This window comes from Otolemur garnettii, unplaced genomic scaffold (assembly GCF_000181295.1).
Source record: "Otolemur garnettii isolate 467f Iridium unplaced genomic scaffold, OtoGar3 scaffold00021, whole genome shotgun sequence".
NCBI lineage: Eukaryota > Metazoa > Chordata > Mammalia > Primates > Galagidae > Otolemur > Otolemur garnettii.
In genome coordinates this window covers 2,768,367-2,792,869 of record NW_003852416.1, presented here as the reverse complement: position 1 = coordinate 2,792,869, position 24,503 = coordinate 2,768,367, and the positions used below count along the sequence as shown (strand labels likewise).

General features: G+C 36.3%; 1 protein-coding gene across 6 annotated transcripts; it reads right to left on the bottom strand.

Annotated features, from left to right (window-relative positions):
* Nucleotides 1-3,592: 3,592 nt before the first annotated feature.
* On the bottom strand, nucleotides 3,593-24,503 carry TIAL1 (TIA1 cytotoxic granule associated RNA binding protein like 1). Of its 6 annotated transcripts, none has more exons than XM_012803638.2 (13): nucleotides 23,895-24,503; nucleotides 21,177-21,238; nucleotides 17,105-17,201; nucleotides 11,511-11,660; nucleotides 11,221-11,275; nucleotides 10,980-11,067; nucleotides 8,990-9,065; nucleotides 7,352-7,460; nucleotides 6,943-7,038; nucleotides 6,743-6,827; nucleotides 6,411-6,534; nucleotides 5,923-6,062; nucleotides 3,593-4,681 (listed from the first exon to the last, which is right to left on the bottom strand). In XM_012803638.2, the coding sequence occupies exons 3-13, from the start codon at nucleotides 17,114-17,116 to the stop codon at nucleotides 4,555-4,557; spliced, it is 1,062 nt and encodes a 353-aa protein (XP_012659092.1). In that variant the 5' UTR covers nucleotides 17,117-17,201; nucleotides 21,177-21,238; nucleotides 23,895-24,503; the 3' UTR covers nucleotides 3,593-4,554. The 6 variants fall into 6 exon arrangements, with proteins under 6 accessions (XP_012659092.1, XP_023367428.1, XP_003787162.1 ...); XM_023511660.1 differs by lacking the exon at nucleotides 23,895-24,503 and adding an exon at nucleotides 21,742-21,964; XM_003787114.3 differs by lacking the exon at nucleotides 21,177-21,238.

The following is a 24,503-nucleotide window of genomic DNA, read 5'->3' as shown; positions in this document are numbered from 1 at the left end:
TAATAAAACCGTCTCAAAAAAAAAAAAAAACCCCAAAAAACCCATTCATCAAAGTTATGGAGATTAATATTAATCTCTTTCCCCAAACAAAAGCCTCATTCTATGAAAGGGTCAATTGCTATTAGGCCCTTTCTTCCCCTTAAGGTAAAAATAATACATACAGTTCCCCCACCCCTATTTCCTAGATAGAAATTGAACTTTTGGCTCAGCGCCTGTGGCTCAAGTGGCTAAGGCGCCAGCCACATACACCTAAGGTGGTGGGTTCAAATCCAGCCCTGGCCTGCCAAACAATGACAGCTGCAACCAAAAAAAATAGCCAGGCGTTGTGGCGGGCACCTGTGGTCCCAGCTACTTGGGAGGCTGAGGCAGGAGAATTGCCTAAGCCCAGGAGTTGGAGGTTGCTGTGAGCTGTGATGCCACAACACTCTACCCAGGGGTACAGCTTGAGGCTCTGTCTCAAAAAAAGAAAAAAAAAATAGAACTTTTTTCACATTTAGGTAATTCTAAAACCAAATGTCATTCTTGCTCCTAAAAGAGATATTTGCACCAAGTACCTTATGAATTACAGCCTATTTGGATTATCTTTCAAAATAAGCTCAATTTAAGCAGAAAATGGAAGCCCACGTTTCATAATAAAGCATTTAAACACCATACTAACTCTGCAATTTGAAACAAAAGTTTTAGTCATAAGCACACATTTCCTTGTTTAAAAATGGAATAGATGACAATCTAATCCATAGTAACCTATTTGAACATAATTACTAGGATATTTTATTACTAAAATAGCAAAATACACATTTAAACAAAACCTCTCTCATTTGGATGACTTACAAGAACTTAAGTGTAAAAGAAAGTTTTTGCATCTTTCCATTGCATAGTAAAAATCCCAAATCAAGGAGGTGCCTGTAAGCTCATCTCCTGCCTCCGCCTCCCAAGTAGCTGGGACCACAGGCGCCCACCACAATGCCTGGCTATTTTTTGGTTGCAGCCATTATTGTTGATGGCGGGCCTGGGCTGGATTCAAACCCGCCACCTTAGGTGTATGTGGCTGGCGCCTTAGCCACTTGAGCCACAAGCGCCAAGCTCACTTTTTTGTTTCTCAAGCATCATCTTTACAGGTACTACCAAAGATCAACCTAACTACAGTAAAGTAATGGTTTCCATATTTGAGTAGTCCAAATTAATGAGATTTTACTATATTAATATTCAACAGAGCACACTGTTAGAAGAATACAAATTTCTACTCTCTATATCAAGGTTAAATTTTAATTCAACAAAGCAGGGGGTATGAAAAATGACTAATGGGGTAAGAATATACATTATTTGGGTGATGAATATACTAAAAGCCCACCACTATACAATATATACATGTGATGGGGCCAACTCGTAACCCTAAATCTAAAATTCTTGAGAAGGAAGAAATTGTAATTCAACAGACCTAGTGTACTTTTAACACTTACACAGAAGTCAGTCCTGGACACATCATGTACTCCATATGCCTTACTAATAACCTAAAAGAAAACCAAATTGCTCATTTCATGGCACCCTGGAAGAAATAATTATGTAATAAACGACAGTAAGAAAAAGCCACTTATCATATAGTCTAGTCTTTATTGAAAGACTTACTTCAACTGTGGTTTACAGCTTTGGCTTAAGTTGGCCAGGCATTTCAGCCTCTCACTGCCAGTGACATAAAAATCAAGTGGGAATGGCATGGGGGCAAATACTAGTAGAGAGATTATTAGAGCAAAGAAGATGGCAATTAGAAACACATCACCAAAATAAATCTCAAAATAGGAAACACTTCCTTGTGTGTCAAAGAATCTCTGCTGCTATTTTTGATGAACACAGAAGGGAAAAAGGGCAATGATTCTTAGGCTTAAATTGGATCAGGATAGCACTGACGTTGCTTAGTGTTATAAAACTGTCTGAGTCCGTGTTAGCTTAATAGTTGTATTTAAATGGTGTATTTGGATAAGTAGCTTTGTATTTTAAAAACCATTTAACACAAAATAATTTCCATGAACTGAACTCATCATGAAATCTTGTTTTCTTTCAGATTAAGATGAAGGACACTTTAGTCACATGTTTGCAATGGCAATTTAACTAGTCTTGGATAATTTTATTAAATCCTAGAATACAAAACCACGTAACACTGCAGCTCTGTTTAGCTGCCAGTTATCTTGGCAAGCCCCTTAATTTACTGACAGACCAAAAAGGGCAAACTGAGAGCTTAATAAGCTTTTATCAATTAAAAAAATTTTTGGTTGTTGAAGTTTCACATATATTCATGAATATTTTTAATCCGGGGGGGGGCATAATATATAATTTCTTGAATGTGCTCCCTATAAAATATAAAGTAACTTTTCTAAAAACATTCCCCAAAGATATTATGAACCAAAGAAAAGAAATAAGGGTATGTTTTATTATGTAATACAAGTGGATAATAGATGACTCTTACGGTTAAAACTAAGTTGTCATGAAAAATCTGGCCCCAGCCACGTACACCTAAGGTGGCGGGTTCGAATCCCCAGCCTGGACCCGCCAAACAACAATGATGGCTGCAACCAAAAAATAGCCGGGCGTTGTGGCGGGCGCCTGTGGTCCCAGCTACTTGGGAGGCGGAGGCAAGAGACTCGCTTGAGCCCAGGAGTTGGAGGTTGCTGTGAGCTGTAATGCCACGGCACTCTACCCAGGGGGACAGCTTGAGGCTCTGTCTCAAAAAAAAAAAAAAAAAGAAAAATCTGGCCCAAAGATGATGAACTTCAGACCTTGTGAATTTTTATGTTGAATACATTTGGCTATATTTCCAAGTGGGGAAAGCAGGAAGTAATACTAAATTATTGTGGTTAGCAATTTATAAAACCATCATTATTTCATAGGTAATTTTAAGACTTGAAACGTTTAAGAATTAGTAATTTGTGGGTGCCAGTTGCAACTTACTACTTAACTGTAAAAGGCTATTTTCTCATTTTGGTGCTCAGGCTAACAAAATTTTGAATACAGTGCCAAAACATCTGCACATCCAATCTCTCACAATTCAAATACACAGGATTTATCTATTTCACATTCCTGTTTAATAGAAATTTGAGGCAGATTTTATCCATATAGCCTGAAAAATGCCTCAAAAGCAAACCTCAATCTTCTGCATCTTCCCAGTTGATTCATTTACAAACTGCACACATACAATGTAAGTTCTATTCATGCTTGTCATCCCATGCACACTACCCACAAGGAAAAAAATTAATTAAAAATAAGTCACAACTCTGTGTACTATTTAAACTGAATATCCAATTATAAATTGGTACACTGAACTGTCTAAATAAGATGTTTTAGCATTCTTGTTAAAAAAATTCTTGGGCAAAATATATCTAATTTTTATAAACACCCCAAGATTTTTAAAAAACGCTTGTACTATACAACTTATAGTAACCTTGAAATTGGGTTACAAGGTTTTAATCAAGGTATTTACATACCAAGTAAAGCAAAACCCCCCAAAACCAAAAACAAATCCCTAATTTCCAATGACATTTTAGAATGTACTAATGTGTCAAAGATTTGTATGAAATTAAAATTAAGGCTTTTTCTGCGTAATTTGTGTAATTTTAATTTTACATAGTAGCCAACCTTGAAAAATGTCAGTCTTAAACATTCTGATCAACCCACTGCATTCAATGCAGTGAAGTTGTATTAAGTGTTACTTCAAATAATTACATTGCTGCTACTTCTATGTTGAAGCATGCTTTTTAAACACTGTAGTTACTCAATATTTACAATGTATATCATTTAAACTTCATGTAAAAGCACAAGTATGACTGTCTGACTTTAATACAAACACCATACTTGGAATATTCCCCCCCAAATGAAATGTAATATACTACAATTTTAATAATCAACACTTTTGGAAATTTCAAAAATATGTCGTAACGTGGGGACCACCAATATTTGCTCAAGTAACTCAGACAATGCTGTTCCTTATTTAGGGTACAAAATTTCAGTCTGGCTTCAGTTTCTTTAAAATATTTCCTCCAAAGCGACTTCAATATCATGCATTTCTTCTCAATATCACACTCTTTCCTGCTGACTTCAAATGTGGTCCACCTCAGGACAAGGTAGGGGAGTATCAGGATTCAGGATGAACTTATATGTGATTCCCAGTTTTTCACGATCCTCCCTTTTTTGCTCTTTTAAAAATACAGTGAGTTAAAATACTGAACAGCAAGATAAAAATGGAATTGTATCTGTAAGAATCAAAATGTATTACCCATTTCTCCTATTATATCAAAATTTGTAGTCAGAATTGTCTTTATTGACTTTATTTTAGTTTTTGTACACAAAGAAAAATCATGTTCATATCCATCATGAACAAAAACTTAAAAAGGCAGAACTAGAAGACATGTGTCCTTCACCAAAGCAAAGCTGTGCTAAAGGTTCCAAACATTTCAATTTTTAAAATAAATATTTTCATTTTCCGACGTCTACTTTCGTGTCTTCAGAGTGTCACAGGAAATTGAAGCCTATCATGAATTATAATTTTTTTTTAAGAGTCCCGGCTCACTGTGTTTGGTAACTTGCCATACCATATCCAGCTTGGTTAGGAGGAGGTATTACAGGGGGAGGAGCTTGTCCCTGGGGAGGCTGAGCACCAAATCCACCCATCCAAGCAGCAGAAGGTGATTGACTTAGAAGAAAAAGAAAATAATCTTCAGCAAATATAAGAAGAAAATACTACATATCATCTATACCAGCGGTTCTCAACCCAGGGGTCAGATGACCCTTTCACAAGGGTCATCTAAATACATCCTGCATATCAGATATTTACATCACAATTCATAACAGTAGCAAAATTACAGTTATGAAGTAGCAACGAAAATAATTTTATGGTTGGGGGGGGGTCACCACAACATGAGGAACTGTATTAAAGGGTCACAGCATTAGGAAGGTTGAGAACCACTGATCTACACAGTTACATAAAAATTAAGCAAAGCCTAACCACAGAATAGACAACTAGAAATCAACAAACCTACAACAAATAATCAAAGAAGATATGTGTAGAATACATATACCACTATTAGCCTTAAATTTCTGTTAAGGTAACCACAACTCAGCACAATGACATCTCTGAAGAGTATCTAAAAACTGACTTTAAAAAAAATGATAAATGTCTCAACATATCTACCCATCATGTATTGCACACATGGTCTACCAACTTACAACCAATTATAAGAGATTTAACTCATTCTAACAACAAAGGGGGGTCAGAACAGGTTATTCTGTGTCATATGTATCTTTGAGATTTCTTAACCATGACACAAACAGGTACAAAATCATCATATTGACTTGGCGCCTGTAGCTCAGTGGCTAGGGCACCAGCCACATACAACCAGGCTGGCAGTTTCGAACACAGCACAGGCCTGCCAAATAACAGTAACAATGACAACAAAAAAATAGCTGGGTGTTGTGGCAGGTGCCTTTAGTCCCAGCTACTTGGAAGGCTGAGGTAAGAGAATCACTTAAGCCCAAGAGTTTGAGGTTGCTGTGAGCTGTGATGCCATGACAATCTACCCAGAGTGATATAGTGAGACTGTCTCAAAACAAAACAAAAAAAGTCACATTTATGAACATGTCTAGACAAATATCTTTGACATGCAAAAATAAGTGAAATAGTCCATTGCAAATATAAGTCAAATTCTACCAACTGTTTACAGGGATAGCAGAAGGCACTAAATGCCACCCCAACCTTCCTTTTCACCCAGGCAACTTTTTAGCACCATAAATCACATTTCAGATTATTTCCATTAATGTTTAAAACGCCACATAGGTCAATGTATATAATTTAAGTATATCCTCCCTAGGAAAACATACTTTTATGTCCCTTGTTAGAACAATATCTGCTTCAATACGGAAACCCTAACAACTTACTCTACTCCAAATCCTTGTTGATTCCATGGCTGCCCGTATACTCCGTAAGGTGGTACTTGCCACCCATTAGCCATATACTGTCCATACTGTTGTGGGTTTCCATACACTTGGCTCCACTGGCCCCACTGACTGTAGTCAACCTAGGAAAAAGCAAATTGCTATTTTAGGGAACAAGAAAGAAACACCGTATTTGAAGAAAGAGTGGGAGACAAGGAAGAGAAAAACTAAGTAAGCACCCTTATGTGAATAGGACTCTGTTATTTATCATTGTCTAAGTTTATTGGGGTGGTGACACCTGTGAAAAGAAAGTATTAAGATTCAGTTAATACCGCAAAATAATCAATTTTGAAACAGCATTAATACAATCAATTGAAAGTAGCTATTAGCTTAATTTTTATTTTATTGTTTATTTTACAGAGTTTCCAAAGCTTTTATGTAGATACGTAAGATGGAAAACTTTGAAAAAGTGCTATGAAAAATCGAATTACCTGTTGAAAATTTTTAGTCATATCAGGAGATTCTTTACCCCAATAGCATTTAACCACATGTCCTTCAATTGTAGTACCATTCACTGAGACAATAGCATGGGCTGCACTTTCATGGGTTGAAAATCTAAGAGAAAAAAAAATCATAAGGTTTTGCCTTTTGTTTTTTTTTTAAGAATTTAACACAGTAACACAGGGACTCATTAGTTTATACATGTGAATGGGTATTTTTCCTAAAGTACATGATAGAGGTAAAGTTCAGTATCAAAATAATAAACTCTGATACCTTGAGAATCAAATGTAAAACTAATAATGAATTACAGGTAGGATATTACCTGACAAAGGAATAGCCCTTCTCTGGAAAAACTCTTATTTCCATAATTTGCCCAAATGGTGAGAAAGTCTGTCTCATAAGCTGATCTATGAAACAAAAAACATGCAAATTAAATTCTTAGGACTGATGTATATCATAAAATACACACTAAGTAGTGATGAAGTGCCATAAAGAAGGCAATCAGAAAACCAAGCATAATACCTGTTAACCCAGAAGCAATTCCTCCACAGTACACAGTACAATTTTTCGGACTTGACTGGTTTACTACGTCTTCAAATCTCAACTGCTTAGTGTTATCTATATGCAAAAAGAAAACCAAAAAGTTGACTATTACGCAGTTATTATAAAAACTATCTTTTGTTAATTATTATGTACTATTCAGTTGTGCCTCAATGGGAGGAAAAAATATAATTTTTTTATGCTATGATATGATACAGATTTAAAATCAAGTGGTTTACAGCTCCAAAAATACTTATATCACAGCCCAATTTTCACATAATGAAATCCAAAATGAGTCTTGCAATACTAAATATTAAAAAATTAAGACTATACTAGTACATCCTCTTCTGAAGAATCCATAATTGTAACATATACAGCAGACAAATCTTACTTTCTTGTGTACTTTTAGGTGCAGGTGGTTTACGCGTGGCCCAATTGGTTCTGATTTGACGACCACCCAACCACTGACCTCCCATATGTACAATTGCATTTTCTGCATCCTATGGAGAAAAGAAGAAAAAGAACAACCACAAAGAAAATAGTCATATATAAGACTTGGTAAGATGAAATAAAATGCTGGCACTGCTGGATCTAATAAATCTCATCACTAGATGAATTCAAAAACATCCTAAATATTAACACTGATCTATTACCAACCAGAAAAATGATTTGACTTGAGTGATTTCATAAAAGCTATTGTTATTTATAGATTTCAAAATGCCAAGATAACATTTTAGTTCAAGGAAAATTATCATAGTTCAAAAATGTAAGAAAAGAAAAATCACATAATCCACTGATTATCTCAAGAACTATTTTTAGTTTCTCAAGTATATACATTTGAATAAAAAGAAAATAGAATTCATACAAGACAAAGTTATTTTCAGGTATCTTAATTTTGTGGTTGAATTTTCATTTTTACTGAAGAATATATAAAAACTCTAAAATTATGACCTAAATCACCTACTCCCACAAATCTACATTCTAACAGTGATAAATTATGGCACAAGATTTAAAACTGGTTTTAAGATAGAAAATCTCTGCATTATGATTTAGAAGGCTACACAATGGCTATTGATAGAAAATGAGTTTAGATTACCCAAACCAGTGTGTATCTGCAATTAATCTAAGACACATAGAACAACTCTGGTCTTTTATTTTACCACTTCAATAAAATGCAGGTAATTTAAGTTACCTATTTTTAAAATGTAGGTACTTTAAGTTGCTGAAACTATTGTGATATCAAAGCCCACTTTACTATTTAACATTACAGTTAATGCAAATGTTTAGATATTTTGGTATATTTCTTAAAGAATCACAGGGAAAAATCAAGATGAACTGTTTAAATTTTAATTTATATTATTTGCTATAGTCATTAACATCCCAGCTATAAAAGTATGAATAATTTAAAAGAGTTCAAATTGAGATTTTCGTGGTTAAACTGAATATAATTTACCTACCCTCCAAATTCAGATTAGTTCATCTGCCCCAGACTTGTGCTTTACTTCCAATATATCAAAGACACAAATACAACTGCAGTTATCTTCCATATAACACCCTTTTTTTTTCTTTTTGAGACAGAGTCCCACTTTGTCACCCTGGGTAAGTGCCCTGGTATCATAGCTCACAGCAACCTCATACTCTTGGGTTTAGGCAATTCCCTTGCCTCAGCCGCCAGAGTAGCTGGGACTACAAGCACCCACCACAACACCCAGCTATTTTTAGAGACAGGGTCTCACTCTAGCTCAGGCTAGTGTCGAACTGTGAGCTCATGCAATCCACCCACCTCAGCCTCCCAAAGTGCTGGGATTACAGCCGTGAGCCACTGCACCCAGCCAACACCCTATCTTTCCCCAGCTATTTATTTCCAAGTTTATGAAAGAAATTATACCCTGTTATTAAAACATACACAAAATTACATAAAAGTTATGTTTGTTGTTAATATCCAAGCACATTCAAGTTTCATATTCGATATATTAACTAATAACTAAATTTAGTATTAAAAAATTTAAATTGAGTTGGAAGAACGTACCAGTTTGTTATAAAAAGATACAAAACCATAGCCTTTGGATTTTCCAGTTGCCATGTCTTTAACTACCCGAGCATCCCTGTGAAAAGAAGCACAGCTAAATGAGGGAAGTAAGAGTCACGCTCAAAACAAAAACTAAAAGGAACCACACACACTGTATTGTGAGCATTTTTAAAATAAAATTCCAGTTAGCCCTAATTAACTACAGCCATTCCTGAACTCTCCCTAATGCTTCTTTACCTGTTAGAAAAAAGCAGTAGGACAAAAACATGTAATAAACATGCAACCTAATCAAATAGCCTGTGCTTTCTAAACTAAATGCTCAAATTTGAAGATTAACAGGAACAATAGTTTCCTTTTCTAATATTCTATTTGCTAGTGTCCTCTAAGGTTTACTGATTCTATAAATTACTGTAACAATGCTAACTACTTTACCATGCAATCTCTAAATAGTTAAATGTCTTCTGCCTAGTGATATAAAATATATGAAATATTAAAAAATTGAAAAAGAGGAAAAAATAGGAATTAAAAAGGCATACATGGCCTGTTAACAGATTTCTTTATTTTTCTTGGTCAATTCTCTACCATCATTTTGGAGTTTGGGCAGCTGTAAATTTTGAAAAATTGACATTTTCAGAAATTTAAGAAAGGAGAATAAAAAACTAACAACAATGCTAAGCACACCAGTACGAAAACAACAAATTTACACAGAAATTTTAGTGAGTAAGTTAAAATGATTGGAAATATAGAACTCCACTGAATATAGAATGTTAAAATGTAAATACTAAAATATGTATATATAAATAATGTATAATAAGAATAAATAGAAATGAGAAAAAAAATCTACAACTGAGTTCCAGTGTGCACAGTTCCTTGCAGTTAGCCTTCAAGATCCTGTCCATTCTTATGAGCAATTCTGCAAAATAACCAGAATGCTATTACTTTTAATTGTGACTTGGACTTTAGAAAAACTGCAGGTCTCAGGTATAAATATTGAAAACAGTAACCTGTATTATTTATATACTGATTTTTAAAATAGTACTACTTACCACATTTACATTAAAAAGAAAAGCAAACATTAAAACAGAAAATTAAGAATTAAATCTTTCAAATAAATTAAATCTACAGAACAACAAATTGTATAGAGAAAAAAATTGTTGTTCTTAGTTGAAACATACTCCTGTAAAGTAGTACTAAACATTTAATTTTAATCTATAGGAAATATACAAAATAAATTGATTTTAAGCAGAAAGATAAACTGTGATAAGCATTTTATAAAACTTATAAACATTTTCAGTTTTCCAATATATTTGATCAAGTAACAACAGTAAAACTGGTGCATAAATTTTGCTAAAAATCAAACCACATTTAACCCCTAACTAGCAGAATCAAGTATCATTAACCAAAAAACACTACTGATTAATTCGTTATAACACTGAAACATTTTAACATTGTAATAGTATTATTTTTCACTTATAGCTAAAATATCACAACACATTTGTTATAATAAAACATGAACATTTCTAATTTAACCACAACATATCCAAGGATTTACCTACTCTTCCCCATTTACACATTCCCCAGTATAAATCACATTTACTTTTAATACACAATATAAACACATTTACTTTTGATTAATCCATTTATCCTTAACCACCAAATTTTGAAAACATTTGACAAAAAGCTGTGCTTTATAAGTTTTACCATTCAAACATGTGCTTCAAAGATAACAAACACAATCACTTAAATTTTTTTAACATATTATACACAGGATTAGATGAAAACAAGACCCCAAAACATTGAAATGACATTAACATTTTCAACAACATCTACTACTGAAAAAAGAAAACAAATTTTTTAAAAAACTGAAATACAGAAACAAACAAAAAAAATCACACTAACTAGAAAAAGGAAATCTTAATTCAGTTTACAAGTTAATCATGTACAATTTTGCCTATTATCTAGCAAGTGAAGTACTGATCATGATACTTACGATATTTTACCAAAGGGGGCAAATGCTGATTTGATATCTTCTGTTGTAATTTCTGGACTCAAATCCCCAACAAACACATGGAAGTGATCTGAAATCAAAGCATTTAATCAAATACTTAATTTGTCGGCTACTAAACCTTTTTTAGGCAACACTAAAGGAGGAAGAAACCCTGTTTAAGCTGGTAATGCTGCCAGGATAATTTCAGAACTCTTCCACAGTAAAATGCAGCAGAAGTACTTACTGGAAGTATCTTTTTTCTGGCTACTTGGTGTTGTTGCCCAGTTTACTTTGACCTCCTAAAAATAAAGATTATATTTCATACAATTATTAGGCATGTCATGAGTTATAACACTTACCATTTATAAAATAATTTATCAAGCAGGATTATTTCTGAAAAAGCATTAGGCTGAATAAAGTAAAATCACCACTCAGCAGCTGAAAATCTGTTTAAAAAACTGCTAAGAAAGAATACAAACTAATTGAACATGCAAATACATGTACTCATAAGGTGCCATCGCTCTATTATCTTACCTTTCCCAAAATTTTTCTCCCATTCATAGCAGCTAATGCAGCAGCTGCATCTCTGTGTTCATAAAATTCCACAAAGCAATATGGGTCATTGCTTGTATGCTGCAAAACAGAAAATCCAACAGAAGAGTTGACCCTTCTGCTATCGGGTTGCTGAGAAGAAAATCCAGGAAAAAACATTACTGACAGCTAGGAACGTACAAGATGAGATTGCATAAGCTTATGAAAGCCTAACACTTAAAAAATAAGATTTAAAGTGAAACTTGACTTTGTACCTCAGAATGCTTTTGTACTCAAACAAAAATATAAAATAGTATAGAATCATGATCATCAGTATTAAATGAAAACACAGGCTGGGCATGGAGGCTCACACCTGTAATCCTAGTACATTGGGAAACTGAGTTGGGATGACTGCTTGCAGCTAGGAGCTCAAGATCAGCCTGAGCAACAAAGTGAGGACACTGTATCTATAAAAAAAACTTAAAAATTAGCTGGGCATGGTGCCACATGCCTGTAGTCCCAGCTACTCAGGAGGCTGAGGCAAGAGGATTGCTTGAGCCCAGGAGTTTGAGGTTGCAGTGAACTATAATCATGTCACTACAGTCCAGTCTGGGTGGCAGAGCCAGACCCTGTCTCTAAAATAAAAGAAAAAAGAAAACACAGAATTCTGGTAAAGTACATTAAACATAAAAGACAAGCTTATATTAGACCAAAAGAAAACTTTAAACTCAGATTTACTGAAGACCACTCCTTATCACTGCTTCTCTTCCAACATTATTTTTACAACAGTCAATTCTACCTAGGCATCATAATCCTTCATAAACTATACCGCAGGATAGAGAAATACAGGAAAAACCAACTTCTAAAAATGCAGAAATAAACCAACTTTATACACTTTACTCTGCATCAAAACTAGAATTAGTACCACAAATGATGGTATTTTTGTACTGCTATAAAGACAGGATTACATATTTTTTAGATAAGGAAAAAACGAGAAAACAAGAAAATTTAAGATTTATAACTAGCTACTGAAATGAATTCCTTATCTTTCAAAATAGTATAATGTATTGAAGTTTCTATATACTTTGGATTATATCTTTCAAAGACTAGAGAAATATACTAGTGGTCAAAAGAATTCTTAAAAATGGGTCTGAATCTGCACAACTGTAAGGATTCACCTTTTTATGTAAGGTGAGAAACATTCATCATTATTCAATGTAAAATGCCCTCCAAGAATATTTAAAATGTAGAATTGTAGCTAGGACTTACAAGGGATAAAAATACCAGATAAAATGTAATGCCAGTACTTGAGAGGCTGAGGTAGGTACATTGCCTGAGCTCACAGGTTGCCTGAGCCAGGGTGAGATCTTGTCTTTAAAAAAAATAGCCAGGTGTTGTGATGGGCGGCTTAGAGTCCCAGCTACTTGGTAGGCTGAGGCAAGAGGATTCTTTTTTTTTTTTTGATACAGAGCCTCAAGCTGTCACCCTGGGTAGAGTGTCGTGGCATCACAGCTCACAGCAACCTCCAACTCCTGGGCTCAAGCGAGTCTCTGAGGCAAGAGGATTCTTGAGCCTAAGAGTTTGAGGTTTCTGTGAGCTACAATGCCATGGCACTCTATAGAGGCCAACAAAGTGAGACTCTGTCTCAAAAAAACAAAAAAACAGATAAAATAAACATCTTTTCAATAATTTATTGCTTTTCATTCTAGGAAAGTTTTAGAAGAAAAGTCCAACATCGTAAGATGTCTAATAGTGGTGAAGCACTTGAGGGGAAAAGAGGAACTATTAGGACCGGCTACAGGTTCGCACACAAAATCCTACTGCTATAGCCATGAAATGCTGTTCTTAAGAGGCAAGGAAATGTGGGGACTGAGTCCAAATAAAAATACACACTTAAAAGTCTTGTAAAGAGTTAACCTTTAGCAGAAAAATTCACTGAAGAAAGGAATTAAAAGTAAATAAGCAGCTAAGATTGTGTGAGTCAATTTTCTCTTTTAATCCTATATCTTCTCTTGCTCTCTAAGGGAAAGATTAATAAATAAAGTAGAATACACAGGGATCTAACGGTAGATAATCATACATGCCTTTTAGGAAACTAGTCTACTCAGGCATACTGATTTCAAATTTATCTAATATTGGGCCAGATTCCATTCAAAATATGCATAAATGCATGTACGTGTGTGTGTGTGTGTGTGTGTGTGTGTGTGTGTGTGTGTAGTATATACTATATAGCAGGGGTCCTCAAACTTTTTAAACAGGGGGCCAGTTCACTGTCCCTCAGACTGTTGGAGGGCCGGACTGCGGGCTCTGGGGTGAGCTGCCTGCTAAGTAGGCCAGGCAGTGGCAGCAAAAACACCTGGTGGGCTGGATAAAGGTCCTAGGTTGGCTGCAATTTGAGGAAGCCTGCTATAAAAGAAAAGCAGAATCTATAATAAACTTTTCAAGGAAAAGATTGGGGGGAAAGGATTTTTCATATACTGAAATGAAATTTATGAAAGAAAAATAAATACCTACACGTTAAACAGTCTACAAACATTCATGACCTTTAGATACCTCCTATTTATACCACTACCAAGTGACGCTCTTAAAAATCAATTATGTCATTACCCTAGTGTTGTCACCAATTTTTGTTGGATGACATAAATGTCAAATATGAGATTTTATAACTATAAAGTTCAAATCTAGGTATTCCAGAATACAGATAAATTATGAAAATTCATTGCAAGTACCTCTACCCTCAAATGGCTGTAATACACACACAGCTTTTTAAAAATATACAAAGATAAATTTTTGACAAATGTTTCTCAAAAACTTTCTAGTGACTCCACTTTCTCACATCCCATTCTCTCCTAACCACTCCTGTTAGCCTCCAAGCCAACCACGCCATTGACACTGTATGTTGAGCTCACCAATGACCTCTGCTACCTCTATGATCCCTTTTCTGTTCTTATCTTGACTTACAAGCAGAATTCAAAACAGTTGACTGCTACCCTCCTTTAAACAATCTCTTCTCTTGGGTGGTGCCTGTGGATAGAGCGCCAGCCCCATATGCTGAGAGTGGTGGGTTTGAACCTGGCCCCAGCCAAACTGCAACAAAAAAATAGCTGGGTGTTGTGGTGCGCGCCTGTAGTCCTAGCTACTCCAGAGGCTGAGGCAAGAGAACTGCCTAAGCCCAGGAGTTGGAGGTTGCTGTGAGCTGTCATGCTACGGCACTCTACCAAGGTCAATAAAGTGAAACTCTGTTTCTAAAAAAAATTAAATAAATAAATAAATAATAAAAATAAATAATCCCTTCTCTTGATCCTACCACATTCCCTTGGTTGTCCTGTTTCCTCACTGGAGGATATTTCCTCCTTGACATAAACTCTAACTCTGTATCTGTTGAGCTGCTCCAGGGCTGGGCCTCAGTGCCTCTACTTACTCTTCTCCCATCACTCTTTAGCAGACCTCATCTAGTTCCATGGCTTGAAATACCATGCAAGCTTCAGCACTGGTCCCTCCAGAGCTCCAATCTAGCCTATCCAACTGCCTACATATAAAGTCCATTTAGATGTCTAATGCACTCCTTAAACCTTACACTGCCAAAGCAGAGCTCCTGGTCCCACCACTCCCCCATCCATCCTGTGCCTGTCATCCTCATTCTAGTAAATAGCATCACCGATCTCTTCCTTTTCCTTAGGTCCCATAGACAATCCAGTCCTCTCAATATTATCTACAAAATATATCCCAAATCTACCTCTACTTCTTTAGCTACCATTGTGAGAAAAGTCTCCATCATTTCTTACCAAGTGAAATAAATCCAGTCGGTTTCTCCCTTTCCATGCTTGTTCCTCCAGTGGTCTGCCACTGCAACCACAGTAAAACCTTAACTTTGTCATGGCCCATACTGGCCTATGGGATTCTGAATCCTGTCTACCTAGTCAGGCCCATTTCCTACCACCCTCCTTCATTATTCACCAGGCTCCAGCCATCCTAATCTTCAGTTCCACAAACATAAGTTCATTACCAATGCAAGGCATCTGTATTTGATGTTTCCTCTGATTCCAGCTCTTACCATAGATAGTACCATCTTCTTATCCCTGTCTCAGCTAAAATAGCTAGTATCTTCCCTCACCATCTAGCCTATACAGCACTCCCTCCAAACATCACAGAACTCTGTTTTATTGTCTTCACTGCTCTTAACCCTATTTACCTGGGGACCTCATTTGTCTGGCTTCCCATTTGTTATATCCCAGTACCCTGAATAGGGCCTAGGACAAAGGAATTTTTTTCACTAATGAAACAATGAATGAATAAGGAAATACAAGAAGAAAGAAAAATATACAAAAACATAACAATGACTGTCATTAATTAGGAAAGATAATCGAAAGACCAGATTTTTAACAATCCCCATCTCCGAATAAAACAAACTCCTTAGCACAGTTTCTGGCCCTTTTCAAACAGTCCTGCCTCATCTCCTGCCATCTCTTATGACTAATCTCATCTTAAACTCCAACCATGCTAGTTTCTAGTTTTCTCTCTTTCTCCTCTACCAGCCTGGATCAATAATCTTCTATCTGGAATCTTTTCTTCCCCAAATTTCTTTCTAAATAGTTTCTATCACTATTCTTTTAGGTTTCAGCCTAGGCACTGACTCCTCCAAGAAGCCTCCCTTCATCTAAAACTACACTGTATACTTACGTTCTCCTATAGCACTTTAAGATGTCTCCTTCCATGCCATTTATTATCTTCTTAATATATACTAAGTGCCTGCTCTCTTTGGTTTTGCACTAGACTGCAAAATTCTATGGGGCTAGGAACTATCCTATTCACCACTGTATCCCTAGCACTTACTCTAGTGTCTGGTGCACGGTAAATAGTCCCCCCCAAAAATCACGTTGATGAGTAAACAAAAAGACAAGAAGAAAAAAACCCATAGCATGAGTTACTGGACACTATTACATACAAAGTCTTACCCAGGAAAAATATAAAGTTTTCTTTGAAAAAAGGAGAACAAAATCATTACTCTAATAATGTAAATGCCCATCTACACAAACTTGCTCAGTCATTAGTATGTACATGGACACCAAATGCGTGATGCTGCACTATGGCGACAATCTAACGTTCTTTTTCATAAACCAATTCCCAAACTTCAAATATACACTAAGTTGTTAACATTCTTATTGGAATTATATGAAATACCATCAAGCTTTTCACCATTCTCACAATAAGCAGATCCACTTAAATATAACTACAATATGAATAATGACCATTTGAGATTAGTAGCACAGAACCTCTGCCCTCTCAAAACTCTATCCTAAGCCTAGCTTGTCAGCCTAATCAAAGTAGTAAGTCAACACAACAAATCCCTCTTCCAGAATAACTTAAGACTTAAAATGAATTTTTAAAATGACACAAATTCAACTTATCATATATATATAATATATATATTTTTTAATTGTTGGGGATTCATCAAGGGTACAAAGAACCAGGTTACACTGATTCCATATGTTAGGTAAAGTCTCTCTTATAATTGTGTCCCGCCTCCACTACCTATAAATCTTGAAACATTAAAACATCACACTAATTGACAGCACATGAAACTGGGAAGATCTTACCTCTGTTATCATTTTACAGCTTTTACAGGGTCCAATCTGACTGAATAACTGAAGTATAAGGACTTCTGTCACATCTCTGGAAAGGTTACCTACGTATCTGTACAAGAAGGAAAAAAAATACATTATCAACAATTTCCTTCAGTTCTGGGTCTAATTCATTATCATTCAATTCATCACCTTTTATTTCAATTTTCTGTCTTCAATAAAATTTTTCCAATTAATCCTGATCCTATGAAAGTAAGATTAACTCTTAATCAGGAAAGCAACTATTATTCTTAGGCCACTAATATACCATTCAAAAGACGTTATAAAGAACATATCAGTGTGACTTTGCACACCCCAATGCTATAGTATTCTTACCCTAGATATTTCTCACCTTATTCTAATTGTTAAAAATTTAAACCAGTCTCAGCAACCATATTTTCTAATTCTAAATAATTTATCACACACACAAATATACACACAATCCTAAGTCATTAAAACACCTGGTCAAAAAAGGGTATTAGACATAAAGTAATTTTATCTTAAGACTCCCAACCAAAGCAATTATGTGAACTAAGAACAGAATTAAAGTTACAGAAAAACACACAGAGGGTAAGGGGGTTTATGTTTTTGTTTTTGGCTAAGACTGTTAGCAGCGATGTCATCACTGTTTTGTTTTAGAAGAGCAGGGTAAAATATTAAATTTCCTAGTCTAAAATGCATTAGAATCAACAAAATATACCTTTACATAGACATCAAAGTAAATACAAAGGTTTCTTTAGAAATTCAGAGAAAAATACAAATCTATACTTTTAACCATGGATATCTAAAAATTTGTTTTTCTCTTTAATTACAAATTGAATGTATATGAAGATTTTAAATACAGTTAAACTTATAGAAGAAAAGGAAAAACACTACTTAACCACCCACCAAAGATGACCACCTTGATTTATGTCTTATATCATGAATTAATCTTAATCAATCAATACATTGCCAAATTTTAAGTCTTTCTGGTACACACAGCATAATTCCTCAAAAATTGACATCTGTTATAAACCTTATAAACCAAACAATATTTGTAAAAGTTAACATAGTTTCTTCTGGAAAGTAAAAGGATATAAGTTTTATTTTTCTAACTATATAATATATAACATCTGGAAACTGAGTACTGAGACCAAAATAAGCCTTGCAACATGGTTGCCATTTTAAGTACATAACAGCTTTCAGATGGAACACACTGAAAGGGAAAAACTGCCTGAGAAAGCCAAGGTTAAGTTAAAAAAAAAAAAAGCTCCAATTAAGAATAACCAGCAATTTTCCAGTTAAGAAATTCAATGAGTACTAATAATCTTAGTGTACATGTTCTAAAACTGGAACACATGCTCAATGTTACTTAAATAGAATACTAAAGCAGGGACAAACGAGTTTAAATCCATTATGCCATCTTGTCTTCATAATTGAAGAATTGCCCCATCATTAGGCCAATGAAGTGACATACTTCTCCCAGCATTAGTCAAAGGTTAAAGTATTATGAGGTAGCCATAGACAACTGCCTGCCCCTTCTTAACTCAGGGGCTTTTGAGACTGTACCTACGGAATAGTTTATTTTTGTACAGGGTAGACCTATCTATAAGTAAAATGGACAAGTAATCTTGATTTTTTACTCATTACGTTCATATGGCATAAAGAACTGATTAGCTTATTTGTAAAAGAAAAGAGTGAATAAAACTGATTTTCATATATCGAAGCCAGTTAGTAGCAAAAGTAAAACAGAATTATAACGAATTTCAAACAATTTTAATAATTTTAAGTATGCATTACTGTTTGAACATTGATTTGTTCAGGAAAAAATGCATGGGCATTAATTACCTTCCATCTAACAGTCATAATAAAATCTACTGCTATTAAATAAGATTTTTTATTTCTAGTCAAATTATATCAGTTATAGATTTTGAAGAATTTCTAGAGACATTTACATACATTAATTTACATTTCTAGCACTGATGTCAAAGATCAAAGTGTTAATATCTAAGTGTAGAATTTCATGACATACTTACAGAAAAATCCAGTTTTAAGGTTTCCTAATTAAAAAAAAAAATCTCCACTGAAAGTAAATGCTAAAGCAGCAAACTAAATTTCAAAAACTAACAAAAAAGGCCTTCCAGGCTGGACATGGTGGCTCATACCTGTCTGTAATCCTAGCACATTGGGAAGCTAGGATCACATGAGCCCAAGGAGTTTGAGGGTGATGTTGCTACGTGGATCTAGCCTGGGCAACAGAACAAGACCCTTTGGAAGAGGATGGGGGAAACTCCTAACAACATGGAAAGAATATATATTAAGAACATATTAAATTTAATTTACCAGGATAAAAAAAGACGTAATTCCCTACTTAATCTAAACTAACATTTACCCAAATTTCAGACCTTTCTTTTACTCTAATTCATAAACTTCTATGTGCCTTCATGCAACATGATACATAATAAAGACACATTTTTATAGCTTTTGAAATACCATATTATAGTGTTTAAGTACCTTTACATCATCATAAAATAATCTGTCCCCCCAAAATACTAACAAAAATATTTAACACAAGGTTCAATGCTTGATCTATTAAGAAAATCATCTCTCAGTAGTTTATTGAAATATCTTTTTCCTCCTATAATTTTTTTCTACACTTAACTTTCTTTCTGTTCTGATTATGAAGTAGTCAACCCATTCTGAAGTTCCAGGTTTTTAAATGTATAATTTCTACCTAAAAGACGTATATAAAAAAAAACAGAGAAAAAGACAAATTGGCTCCAATTCTTATACTGAGAGGTCAATACAAAGAGTGAACATTTAGGAAATTCCAAAATGAGTTTTAACTCAAGCAAAAAATAAAAAAAGTAAAGGCATACCTTAGAGTTTATTTTGTCTTCTAAGAACTGGAACTGCAGAGATTGATGTGTTAAAAGCTGAATATGATACCTTTATCCCCCTAACATCAGTGTTAAAATCCAATTTGAGACCAGAAACCTTGTGGTTTCCCAGGATGCAAAAGTTCACACGGCCAAACTACTTGCTATGTCCAATTGGGCAGAATTTTTAAGTTAAAAACATCATGCCTTTCAGAAGATTAATGACACCTTTTCAACACTGAATGTGCTCTCTAACTGTGAAAAGAGTACCCCTAGCAAGGTTGAAATTACCACCATTTATACACAAAATACTATGGCTAATTTCCATAAAAGTAACATTTTTTGCTTTCGTTTTTGACAAGTTCCTATACAAGAGGGGATTTTGCAACAATATCCTTCAATAGACTTCTAATTAATTAATTTGTCAGTACCACTTCATTTTAGGGAACAGACAAGGGGGAGGAAATAGGCAAGGTGCAGTACAACTGAGTTGACCAATTAAATATACAAAGAAATATTCTCACACACACACTTTAAAGAAACAGAAAATATGATTAAGTTGAATGAAGGGCTGATTGTAGCCACAATATAGCCAAATCCATGGTATACCTATTTAATTTTATAGTGCTGTTTTATGAGTTATTTTCTGTTTTGCTCATAGATGTTCAGCTTGTACTCTGTATCACTGGTTTATTTCTTCCTTTTGATTGAGTAACTAACAAGAAAGAAAAGCCTTAAAAGAAGGCATTGCATAACATGGGGTATGATCCCAATTCCTACTAGTTTTGGTGCTTAAGATAGATGAAGAAAATAAACTACAATAAAACACTATTATATTTAGTGTTGTACTGTAGACTCAGATATACCATGGATCAAATCACTGCACTACAAAGCTGTACACAACACAAGCCTGAAGCATGTGTCTCACAAGGCTGGTGTCAGGCAGTCCAGTCCAACACCAGTGTTACACAGCATGATCTCGTTTGTTTGTCTTTTTAGATCACAAGTTACCCAATACATAATACCCCAAAATAAATGTCAATGAGAATAAAGAACATCAGAAAATAGACCTTTAAAGCAGCTTTATGACAAATAAAAATTTAGGCTCAACATCAAAGCAATTCTATACCACTTTAAATACCATTAAATAAATTAGTAATACTGTAGGTAATGAATATTTAAAGACCTACCTAGGCTATAAACACCATATTGTTTTCTGAAGATAGAACCATATGTCTTAGCTTGTGTGTGTCTGCAGGAAAAAAACCTCACTAGTAACACACAGGCATTTTAAGAAAACAATTTAAGATAAGCTTTGTTAAGAGCACATTCTTTTAAAACATACTAGCCACTTGAAAACCTAATCCATAGAACACAATGCAAAATATAGGATCTCCATAAACAAAACAAAACCCTATTAGACATCAACCTCTAAAATCATGTTCAAAGTTTTCATCATGCTACTTGTAACTAAAAGAACCCTTTGAGGAGAAATATATAAAACGTATACTTTAAAAAACGACTAGGCATTATTTTTTATTAAATTCTACAATAAAAATCCCAATTGTGAAACATTGCTTTTTTCTCAAGATTTTTCATTTGAAGGTTTTAAAAAATATATAAAAATCAACAGACTGCAACATGTATGACAGTAATATCTGCCTATAATAATCATAATTCAATCAGGATTTTAAAAAACGGACTTAATGTTAATTTAACAAAAGAAGTGTAATCATTATAAAAGTATTTGAGTACCTCTTACGTTCCAGGCAGTGAACTAAGTGCTGCAGGGGTAAGACCTAGGAAGATGTAGCAGTCCTTGTCTTAAAAAAACAAAAAACAAAAAAAAACCCTTCCCATAGAGAAGAGTGGGAGAAGGAAAAAGGAAGATAATAGTGAACACATACTGACATACAGGAACAACAGAGCTTAAGATGTTTATTTACTCACTCAATTATCTGTCACATTTTTAGACAATTGTAAACATAGAAAACAAGTGTATTTCAGAGAAAAGGGCAGTAGGTTGGAGAAAGTAGAAGTCAGGAATAAGTAATAAAGAAGTCAGCTTATTACTCTATTGGAGAAGGTCTGACAGAGATGAAGACAAGACAGATGCAAAGACAGATAAAGGATATTGAGAAAGCATTATTATTTAGCATGAGAAAACCAGGAACTTCTCTTTGTAAAGAAGGGATAGAGTTATTGAAGTATGTGCCATGAGAACTTATCACTTATTCAGTAGCTATTATGATGCAATGATGACATTTCAGATTTTTATATACAAGGTAACTTTTATCTTTGTTAAATACATGCCAGATAGGCATTAAATCTTGCATTCCCAGATGCGTCCATCAAAGTACACATTGCAAACTAAACACCAAGCCTGGGCTTCAACAGATGTTAAAGGACAAATTTCAAGTATGTTCCAATTCTCTTTTCTGGGAAGAGAAGGCAGATATGGAAGACACATAAAACATAAATAGAAAGGCTCTATTAAGAAGGCTTTTCATTCAAGCATTTGATGTGCTTAATTAAGGTGGCCTTAAATTCTCAAAACAGGATAGCAAATACTATAGCACATTAGAGAAACAAGAATTAAAGAGTTCAATGTTACAAAAAAATCTGTATCTGTATTGAAAATCCACCTTCTGAAGAGCATACTCTCTTCAGTAGGAGTTAAGAGATGAGAAGCTAGGCAAACTCCCTGAGTGCCCATCCACCTTCATCTGTTTCTCCAAATTTCCCCATCAGATAGCAGAGCCAAGTGAACTATGATCATCATATCAATACCAGGAGAGGTAAGAGAAACAAAGCAACCATTTGACTCCTGGTACTTAAGGTAGGAGTGCTGAGCCTCGACAGGATGGGAAAACTGAAGGTGCCCAATTCAAACATTAAATTAGAAACTACTTGGACTTGAAAAAAAAATGCAGCAGAGAGAAAGGAGTGCCACACTATCTGGAAAGGAACGCAAATGCTGAGTCATCACTCTTCATTAGGAAAGGATGGAAACTCAAATTAAGTGGTTGGAAGATGAAATTCATTCATTAGAATGGGCTTCAGGTAGAAAGCAACAGTAGACAGGAGAAAAAGCTCCCAAAAGACACACATTGAATAGCGGATGAAGACATCATTTCAGCCGACTCTGAAGGTTCCGACGCACAAACAGATTAAAAAGAGGCAACACCAAGAGAGCAAAAGGAGTTTAACTGGTTGTCAGTTTAGTGTAGGGAGCGCTCAAAGTAAACTTCGTTATCCAAGAAGGGAAAGATGCTCGGGCGGCAAAAGACATCCCTGCTGCGCTTCAAAAGTAGCGGGCGCTTAGGCTGGTGTTTCTGACAGCGTGGGCGGGGGCACGTGGACTGAACAGAGAGAAGGGGCTTGAGCGGTGGAAGAGTGTCCGGCTTCCTAGGAGAGCTCAGTACGGGTGAAGAGCTGGGAGCAACCCCGTTGTGGACGTGAAGGGCGTGAATGCGAATTCTTCGGGGCCCGCAGGGGATGCCGCGACGGTCCCACCCCCAGGTCCACCCCCACCAGGCCCTGCCCCCGTGGGGACCAGCAGCTCCCGGCCCGGCCCAGGGCCCCCAAAGCAGAGGAGCAGGAGCTCTCCTGGGCCTGACAGCCTCAACCGTGCAGAAACCCGGCCTAGGGAAGGTGTGCAAAGAAGGGCGAAAGAGAAAAAGGTCGAGACAAGCCCCAGACCCCAGGAAGTGACTGTGTTTGGGGGAAGGGAGAGCTTCCTTTCCAAGGAAAAGGGGACAGATGAGGAATGCACTTCGCTTTCACGCCACCCTGGCCAGGGAGCCGCCTAGACTCCCGGCTTGGCCCCCTCTCTCCTGCTCCCTCCCTCAGCAGCCCCTGGTGCCTGGGCGTCTCGGCGCCTGGCACCCCCCGTCTCGGGTACTCACAGAGTCCGGGGCTGCCCGTCGTCTTCCATCATGGTGGGTGCGACGGAGCGATCCCGGGACAAGAGGGAAGGCAGGGCTGGGGAGGGGAAGGGGCGGGGAGGAGGGGGAGGGGGGCTCCGGGCACCGGCTGGGGACAGAGGAAAAGGCACCGAACCCTGCTCTCGGGCTCTCTCCCCCCAGCCCGCTCCGGACACTGCGCTCCAACCCGGAGGAACAGGAGGAGGAGGAGGATGAACAAAATGGCCGCCGCCACCAGCCAGGCAGGAAACGGAGCAGAGCGCAGGCGCGGCCCGCCAGGTCACCGCTCAGGCCGGCCGCGACGGCCTGCGAGGGGGATAACTGAGGGGAGAGAAAAACGGGCCGCTGAGGAAAGCCTGTGGCTGGTCACAACAGGCCGCGTCGTCGCCGTGGAACTGCTGGCCGGCCGAAGCCCAGCCAGCTCCAGAAGAGATCAGGGAAAAGGAAAAACGCCGGGAAGCCGAAGTCTCCGGGAATTGTGGTCCTGGAAGTGAGAGAAAGAGAGAGAGAAGCGCTGCTCCAGAGGACTTCTGGGAACTGTAGTCCAAAGGAGCCGGCCGGCGCCCGCCCGCGCTGGGACGTGAAGAAGAG